Source organism: Corylus avellana, chromosome ca7 (assembly GCF_901000735.1).
Source record: "Corylus avellana chromosome ca7, CavTom2PMs-1.0".
Classification (NCBI taxonomy): domain Eukaryota; kingdom Viridiplantae; phylum Streptophyta; class Magnoliopsida; order Fagales; family Betulaceae; genus Corylus; species Corylus avellana.
The window spans coordinates 11,069,530-11,079,013 of record NC_081547.1 but is presented as its reverse complement, the minus strand read 5'-3'; the positions used below and the strand labels follow the sequence as shown (position 1 = coordinate 11,079,013).

General features: G+C 35.3%; 1 protein-coding gene across 1 annotated transcript; it reads right to left on the bottom strand.

Annotated features, from left to right (window-relative positions):
- Positions 1–3,719: 3,719 nt before the first annotated feature.
- On the bottom strand, positions 3,720–6,588 carry LOC132188665 (protein DEEPER ROOTING 1). Its single transcript, XM_059603187.1, has 6 exons — positions 6,438–6,588; positions 6,227–6,302; positions 4,537–5,063; positions 4,267–4,432; positions 4,085–4,146; positions 3,720–3,970 (listed from the first exon to the last, which is right to left on the bottom strand). The coding sequence occupies exons 1-5, from the start codon at positions 6,441–6,443 to the stop codon at positions 4,127–4,129; spliced, it is 795 nt and encodes a 264-aa protein (XP_059459170.1). The 5' UTR covers positions 6,444–6,588; the 3' UTR covers positions 3,720–3,970; positions 4,085–4,126.
- Positions 6,589–9,484: the final 2,896 nt, after the last annotated feature.

Sequence of the window (9,484 nt, the reverse complement as noted above, 5' to 3'; positions counted from 1 at the left end):
GGGTCTAGCCTGCTTACCCACAGCTGGGTCATAGCCGTGATATAGAGAAAACAATTGAAACTAAACTTGAAAAAAATACGCTAATAAACTGAACAGGGGCGAAGAGAACAGGGGCAAAGGTGTTTTGAGGGAGCGGTGGGTGGCTTGGAGCTTTACAGTCCAACGAAGCTCTCCTCGTGGGTTTGGCCTGCTGACCCACGGCTGAGTCACAGTCGTGACCTAGCATGGTTCTGGCCTTGACCCACGGTGGGTCTTTGGCCGAGACCCAACGTGGGTCACGGCCAGGGCCTAACCCATGGGTCTTTTTTTTTAAAAAAAAACGAAAATTATGAATAATTTAGTCTTTTTAGGTATTGTCGTTAGAAATTAACAGCTAAATCTGACGGAGGGGTTTAAATTGATTGCAATTGAAAGTTTAAGGGTCTAAATTGAGAAGTTTTGAAATTTTGGAGGAGGGAGGTTGTCAAATCGCGAGATAATTCAAGGGTTTAAAGTGAAGTTACCCTTAATAATAACAACTTATATCAATATCTATGGACCCAAAATTTTTATTGAAAATAAGAATAAATAATCTTTGATTATGACTTATTGCGTATATATTTATGTAAGCATATATGTGTAAGAACAAATAAGTGTCGAAATTGTTGGGAATTGGACTGACAAGGCCATACGGCCCACAAAATTCATATGCGAAGACCATTAAACTAATCCACAAGCCCAAAATTGATCCGAAGCCTGGTCATATCCTACCAGCATAGAAAGGAATCCATTCCCAAGCTAATGAAGTGCATCCCAATGATAATAATCATGCACCGATAGGGGTGTCAAAAATTACCGGGAAACCGGAATCAGAATCAAAAAATCGGAAAACCGGGGACCCGGTTCCGGTTTCGGTTTGAAAAATTCAAAAACCGGGTTCCCCGGTTCCGGTACCCAGTTTTTACCGGGAATATCGGAACCGGGTTTATATTTTATTAAATAATATTTATATATTATTATATTATATATATTAATATTTCTTAATTTTTTTACATTTAGGTTTAGGTCTCCCGTCTCCAGTTCTCACTTCTCCCCCAAGTCCCCTTCATCTTCTTTTCTCACATCACGCTGCAAGCCCCTCCTCTTCTCCATTTTCTCCTCTAGTCCTCTTCTTCATTTCACTTCTCCATTTTTACTTTTTATTATTTTAATATTTTCTTTATGTACCTAATTTAAAATGATTTTTAGGGTATTTTAAAAAATTGAATTTTTATTTCTAAGGCCTATATAGGCAAAAATATTGATTTTTTTTTTTTAAGGATTTTTAGGCTTTTTTAAGTTTATTTTTTAATTATTTGGAATAATCACAACAAAGCCTCTTTAATTTAGACAAAAAGACTAATAGATTTTTTTTTTTTTTTTTTTAAATGAGCTAATTTATGAAAAAAAAAAAAGGATTTATTTTAGGCCCAATACCTAAAATAAGCGCAAAAATTAATTTTCTTAAAAAACCGGTTATCGGACCAGGTAAAACCGGAACCGGCTGGTAACTGGGACCCCGGTTAACCGGGGTCCCAGTTCCGGTTCCGGTTTCCCAAAACCGAGAACCAGGGTACCCCGGTTCCGGTTCCGATTTTGACCAAAAACCGAGAAACCGGACCGAGTTGACAACCCTATGCACAGATCCATGACATGGAATATATTCCTAGTTTAAAGGATAAATCACGCTCAATCTTAGGCCATCATAGGGGGTACTGGCAAGTAAAAGTTGGAATGTGACATAAAAGTGGTTATATTTGAGCCTCCAAAAAATGCAAATATGAATCAGGTAAAAATAACTTTTGACCTTAAACTCAAAACTCAGACTTAGTACATTTATGTTTCCTTCACAAACACTATACTTGTTAGGTTTTACAGAATTGGCTCATTCGATGTCCAAACATTTATTTTATGTTTTGGGAATTATGGGTAGCTCGTACTTAGGTATGTAGTTGATGAAGAGTTGAAGAGGTTGAGGAAATTGTTAAAAGAAGACTAGTATAGAGCTCGGACGACATACTACATAGGTCATTGCAGAAAGTGCCCGTTACTAGAGGAGTCTGGAAGGCTAGGCAAATATGCCCTCTTGAATTCAAGGGTGTCAAGACGGACAAAAGACATTATGATGGTCGATGGAGGCTTTACCACAAGCATTATAACGACGCTATAAAGCCTATAATAACTATACTAAATGAACAAACGAGGGTGTGAGTGTTTATATCTTCCGAGTACGCTATAATACCTTCCTCTCTTTCCGAGTTAGCACCTCATTACTTTTTAAGAATGAAGGCTTAAGTTATAAAACTTTTTTCTCAACGTTATGAGCCATTAAATAGGAAATGCTTTTCGTCTTGTGCACTCCCGTTCGAAGGGCGTTGTGTCATCATGAAAATATCTACCTTTAGTGTCACGTCTCACTACACACTAATTGACATGTAGAGATTCCCTCCGGTCGATAATCATTCGAACGCCACCTAATGTTTTAGCCTTAAACTTGTCAAATAAGTCATTTCGGCAGGTGCTCAAATCTAGGTCATTGATCGTTTGTCACCATGTGATCTGATGGTGCCATGTGAAGATTCATTCTGCTCGAACAACACATTCTATGTTCAAACACGGTCACTTGATTTCATCTGTTGATCTTTTCCCGCACTTTTCCCTTTTGTTGCCACGTCTTATAGGTTGCCGGTTGAATGGGGAACCCCGTGTTCAAATAGGATGGTTTGATTCAAGATTTTTCTAATTTTGCACATATGACAACCTACAATCCAGTTTGTCATATAGCCACCAATCCAGTTTTTCATGAACGAACGAAGCACATATGTTAAAGTAGAATGCCATTTTTTTCATGATAAATTACTCAATAAAAAGATCGTTACTTCTAATGTGAACTCAGAAGATCAATTGGTAGCTAGGTTTATTCATCAAAGCACTTGGTCATGGGTGAGTTGCATATATTTTCTCCAAGTTGGGGTTATATAATATATATTCTTAACTTGAGGGGAAGTATTAGAATAGTAGTTTAATCTTATATGATTGTTTTAGTAGTCCGTCTTATTTAAGAGTTGTGATTAACTGTATCTTGTTGGTAGCTAGACTTTGTGTTAATTAATCTTGAAATGGAATCTCCTCTCTATAAATAATAAGTGAAAGTGTGGATATATGATAAGAAATTAATAAGCGCACCATTTATCTTCTCAACAATACTAATTAATTGGCATCTTGATCAACTGAATCGAATATGAAACCTGCCTAGCTATAAATAGGAATAACAATTTTTGACACGACCTGTGAACCTGATACGAACCCGACATAAAATTAGAGGGTTAGGTTGAGGAGTTTGATTCGTTAAATTAAATGGGCCGAGTTAGAGTTGACCGATATAATTTTATACACATGCCTCGTCATGACTCGAATTCAACACGCGACATAATAGTTGACAATTTTTGACATGATTCATAAACACAACACGAACCCAATACAAAATTAGAGGATTAGAGTTGAAAGATTTGACCCATTTAATTAAATGTGTTAGATTAGAGTTGACCTATATAGTCTTATACTCATGCGTTAATACGACACGAATCCGACACGCAAGCACAATTTGTCTTCCCTAATATCTCCATAATTGATAATTCCATGTCAATCTAATATTATTCACCTTAAAATATCTTACAAAGAGAGCAACATAGGAAAAAAAAAAAAAGTAATGTAAAATATGGTGAAAAATGTAGATAATGTCTGGCTTTGTCAGTACAAACTCCAGAAATCCGTTTGACGATATCTCATAGCATGCGTTGTACTGTGTCCACAGATACAAAGCATGAAAAAAAAAAAGGGGAAACACCGTCCCAAAAAAGAGACACCATCTGGATATCGATCATACATTTTCTGGCCCTCTGATCAAGAGGCGCCATTAAAAAGTTTCTTCATGTTTCTTAAACATTTGAATCTGCAAAGTTATTATAGCATGAAGTTAGAGATGTGATCCAACTCTTAAGAAAATAAAATTGTGCGTTATATATATTCATTCAAGTGAAGCTGTAAATAGGGTCTTCGATCTTACCTTGCAATTGAAATGATATTATAGCAAAGATGGAAGGCAGATTCATATCTCTAGAACAATATCTGCAAACAATGAACATTTATCTCATCAGTGTCATATTTTGTGCATGTTGTTTTAATTTGTGTGTGCTTTTTGAGGTTTTTGGGTCTGAATTAATGTAAACTAAAAGGGGTCCTGCTTACATTCAGAATCTGTCTTCACCCATTTGCATCTGTCATTGCTCTTCTCCTGCATTTCATCATCATTCTCCCTCTTTGGCATCTCTTTGTCCTCTATATATCTCTTCATTGATGATGGCCGAGAATAACTTTGTGGGTTCATCTTCTTGTGAAGCATTACTCTCAAAAGCTGCAAGTCAATAAAAATAATTTTAATAAATCTAACTCTAAAAATTCATAATATATATATATATACACACACACACACACACACACACTTATATATAGATATACCTTCTCCATTCTTGACTCATGAAGGGTATCTCTTAAACTGGGAGCTGGTGTGAACCCACTGGAACAAACAAACATCTTCTTGAGAAGGAAAGAAATTGATTTCTTCCCAATGGCTTTCTTGTTATTATGATCTGAGCAAATGTCTTTACATCTACCAAGTATGACACTGATCGTACGGTCGATATCTTCATCTCTATGATCATCCGAATCATTGCAAAGTGCGTTGCTAATTCTTCGATCAACCTCCAAGCTTGATGGGCAATTGAGGAATCTATCCAAAGGAAGATCAGCAATCTCCTTCTCCACGTTTGGTTTACGTGTCAAGAGCTTTGTGAGCTCCTTCTGTAACTTCCCAACTTCTTCGGGAGTAAAATCTAGTATTTGATCTTTTGATGAAGATGGATCGTCTTGGGTATTTTGGGTTTTTGGATTTTCTTTCAAATCATTGTTTCCAAAAGTTCCAATGGCAAGCAAGCCATGGGGCCAGTCATTGAATTCTTCACGAGGCTCTTGTTTCACATGATGATCTACACAAAAGAAATAGAAAGAGAGAATTTTTACTCAATCTACTTTTTTTTTTTAAAAAAAAAAAAAAAAAAAAAAAGAAAGAAAAATCATTCTCAAGAGCTCACTTAATTTTATCATAAAAGGCCAAGAAAATCACTAAATAAGCAAAATAAATAAATAAGAGCCCCAAAATTTTAAAAATTCTCTTTAAATTTATATTTTTGTAAGGTGAACCCCAATTTTTTTTTTTTTTTTAAAAAAAAAATTAAAGCCCATGGGATCTAGTTATATGACTTATAAGATAAAGAATTTGGAAGACCTTTATAGCAAATCAATTGGTAACAACATTTTTATCCAACAAAAGTAATTTTCTTTTTGAAAAATGCTTTGGGTATTAGAATTTTTTATTACAAAATCATTGACAAACTAAAGTGATAATCCATAATAGTGAAATTAATAGTTCAAAAAATTTAAAGTCGTAGAATTCCTACCATCACTTTTCTCTTTCTTTTTTACTTTTATTTTTTATGAATGAATGAGTGAATTTCAAAACAACAAACAAATTTATTTTAGCAATACAAACAAAAAGGAAGGGTTATATAGGGGACCATTTTCACTATTAATTCTAATAGGAGATAACATGATAGAGAAATTGAGAATGTTTCTAAACACAAAGTTAGTAGCGGCCAATAAGATAGCTTAAGTAGTTAAGCTTGAGGCAAATGACGGATAAAATGGAATGCAAACTTTACGGCACCTTGATTCAAGTGTCTCCATTCTGACGGTCCATTGACTATTTTAATGTATTTATTTAATTAACTTAATCAAATCATAGACTTGACTAGGTTTAGAACTTGCATCGTTTGACTTAAAATCCTGTTCCGACTTGTTAACTTTTTTGACTCTCTTTTGTGTCGTGCTTCAATTTTGATGTAGATCAAATTCACCCTTAGATTCGGATCTAGATCTGACCCATTAAAACACGCTTTAACGTTCGAATTCCCTTACTTTCATACTGAATTGGATGAATCACGATCAAATCAAATACAGAGTGGATCTGAATGATCCTACCCCGGCCTCCCTCTCTCTCCCCAACAGTTACTTCAATACAGCTTTATATATATATATATATATATATATATATATATATATATATATGGAAGCTAGTGTAAATAATGCTTACTAGTAGTAGCTGAAGGTGTATGAGCTCTTTTGTTTCCTGGTTTCCCGTTGAGCTTATTTTGCATCCAACTAAAAAGCTGCGATCAAAACAAATGAAAATGATCAGTTCAGAACCATAATCTCTAAATCATTTTACGTGGGTGTGAGCTAAATCAACCAACCAAACTCTCTCTCTCTGTTTTTCTCTCATGCATGCAGACGAACTTACTTACCTTCATTTTCACAGCAGATTTGAGAGCTCTTTGAAAGGGTATGGATGGAAAGAAGTGGCGGTGTTTGGAGAAACTGAGGTGCTGAAGGCCAATCTTAAAAGGCAATGGAAAATGGAGCTTTGGGAGTTTAAAATTCAAGATGGCGTTTTGCTGAATTTGATGGGCAAGCTGAGCTGAGAGAGTTAATTTTGTAGTGGTTCAAGTTCCCAAAAGACGTGGCCCTTTTAATTACCACTCTCCAAACTCTCTTCTCTAATCTCTCTCAACTTATGTGACTAATTTGTATATATAATAACTATTAATCCCCCACGAGCATAACTGCATAAAGACATTCTCTTTCCAATTTATAATGCACAACTCATGGACGAGGATGGTGCGGGTCGATTCTGGAACATCTTCTGTATCATGTACCTAGGAGCCCTTGTGTCACCACGTTCATCCATTAGATCATAAAGTAGAGATGCTGGACATTTTTCAAGAAAGAAGTCAATCTCAATACATCTGTAATCGAAAGGCGATTGGGGTGACACGAGGGATGCCAAAATTGGTGGTACAAATCTGCCTCAACGACCACTCGTTTTAATGTTATTTTTGTGCTTTAATTCCACTACTGTTTGCTTTTTTAATAATACGTACGATAAAAGCTTTCGCGACTCTTCTTCTTCGACCTTTTACGGCGAAAACTTAATTGGCGTCCGTACAGTGAGTCACTTCACTTGGTTCCATGATGCTCGATTAACACATGCAGCATCCATATGATATGCTAAGGATTGTACTCTCTTTTTTCTTAGTTTTTTTTTTTTTTTTTTTGATTAATTAAAGCAAAATAAATGAGTTCATGTGGCAGCTAATTAAGCTAGCTAGCTAGACAAATTAATTAATTACCACAATCCACAACTAGTAGTATATATATATATATATATATATGATATTGGAGTGATGGGCAGCATGGGCAACGACTTGGAAGCAGAATAAATTAAAGTCCCGATGCAAAAGTATAGAAGAAATTAATTTGAAAAAAGTAAAGTAAAGGGAAGGAAGGTATGGGGTCATGCTTAGGGCTGCTAGGAGGAACGCCTGAGCAAAAAAATCCAATTTTCGCATGGGAATGTCCCTTATGACCCAACCGGCTACTGAATTTCAACTGCCCCCCCAATTGTAGGGCACGTTCAATACTTCTGAACTCAAGGCTTTAGAGCCTGTATCAAACTGTGTCGGGAAGTAAAGCCTTTTATATTCCGAAAGAAACAGCTTTTTAAAAAAATTTCATTCAAGGTTTTTCTTTTAAAAAAAAAAGTGTATTTTCCTTTTCATTTTAAACCAAAATACTTACAATTGCTTTGGGATATTGATAATTGATTTTCTGGACAGCAACAAAAGGAATTCTCCTCTTCAAGCAGTAGAGATTATCCCTCCCTCCGCGGAAACTCTTTTGAAAACCTCATGAAACGTTTTAGGAAAGGAACACGAATTTCCTGGAATTAAACTATGTAAACACATGGCGGCTTAGTATTGGTGTAATTAGATAGGGTATTATCCCGAGAGATTAATGTCGCATTCATATTATCCATGATCACCACCGTTACAGAAATTCCCACGAACCCAATTAAGTTTCTTGACAAATCTTGTTGAAACATAGGCAGATCTAAGTGGACGGATCTCTCTTGACAAGAGAAACATGTAATTAATTTGAGGAACCACAAATCCCCCTTCTCAAGGGACGCTTCATTAAATGTAAATTTTGGAAGGTTATATCATATATATGAGATTGAAATTCTAGTAACTCAGGCTATCAAGATTCAAGCCCTTTGAGTATTTCCCTTGCTTGATAGGCTATATCATAGGTTTCACATTTCATTGAGTTAACAACCATATGGTCATGGAACAGGGTAAATGCCTATGTTAAAGCCTGTTTGAGATTGTGTTGAGATAAAAAGCCTTAAGCTTATTTTTAACTTTTCAAAAACACAATTTTGAGCTTTTCTAGAGCAAAAATGTTGAAAAATTACTTTTTAAATTGTTCACCAGACAAACCCATTTTTGCTTGATACTTTATAACGTATTAGATGCATTTTTTAAACTCCTTAACGCAATCATATATAAACTCGAAGATGGAATGAGGACCATGCCAACTGCCATGTGGAAGAAGAGCTCAAATTCAACTATATATATATAGTACATCGAGAAAAGTAATTTGTGTCTTGCTATGTAGCGAACTATTTAATATTAAAGCTATATTAACACTATAGAATACTCGAGCTTCTAAAGAAACTCATAAACACAGACTACATACATGATACAACCGCCACTAAACTTGACTAGAAAGTAGAAAACCACCTAAAATCTTCTCTAGCTGCGTAAGTTCAACTCAATGCTTATTACAAGACAATACCCTCTTTTCAAGGGGCTAACGTTCAAAGTTTGCTGCCATTTGCCACCAAAACCGTATATATCTCCCAATTTGTGTAACATCTACTCATCTACAGCTAATAATATTATAGTAAATCTCATTACTACCAACCAACCAAAATGTCGTTCATTGCACACTCTTATATATATATTGGACTACCCTTGTTGAACACCAATCCAAAGGGTTTAATAAGAACAATAGAGCAAGTTATACATTCCCAAGGATTTAGGGTACATGGTAATTGACAAGAAAAATAATTGTTTGATAAAACTTTTATTCTTTATTTTTGCAAAACAAAAACAATAATGAACAATGCAAAACATAAAACACTCAAACTACTTTATTTTTGTCACATCAAAATATATATTTAAAAAAAAAAAAAAAAAAAAACTCTAAAAAGTATTAACAAATGAAAGGCCTTGTCCTCAGCTATTTAAGCAATCTCAATATATGCTTGGAATGGGGCATCAAATGGTGCAAGTGGGTTAGGTTATGCTGAGGAAAAGGAAAAAACAAACGTTAAAAAAAGATAGTGGGTTAGGTTATGGCAGTTGGCTACGTGTCACGACAAAGTAACTCCCATCATCTTATGTCGGACCTACACGTGTACCAAAGGGGTCGGGTTGACTTCTACCCT

Excerpts from the sequence above, each read along its gene's own strand:
- LOC132188665 (XM_059603187.1), bottom strand. Across the intron at positions 4,433-4,536 it reads ATGAGTCAAGAATGGAGAAG|CTTTTGAGAGTAATGCTTCA; the intron begins GTATATCTATAT and ends ATTGACTTGCAG. Across the intron at positions 4,147-4,266 it reads GGTGAAGACAGATTCTGAAT|ATATTGTTCTAGAGATATGA; the intron begins GTAAGCAGGACC and ends CATTGTTTGCAG.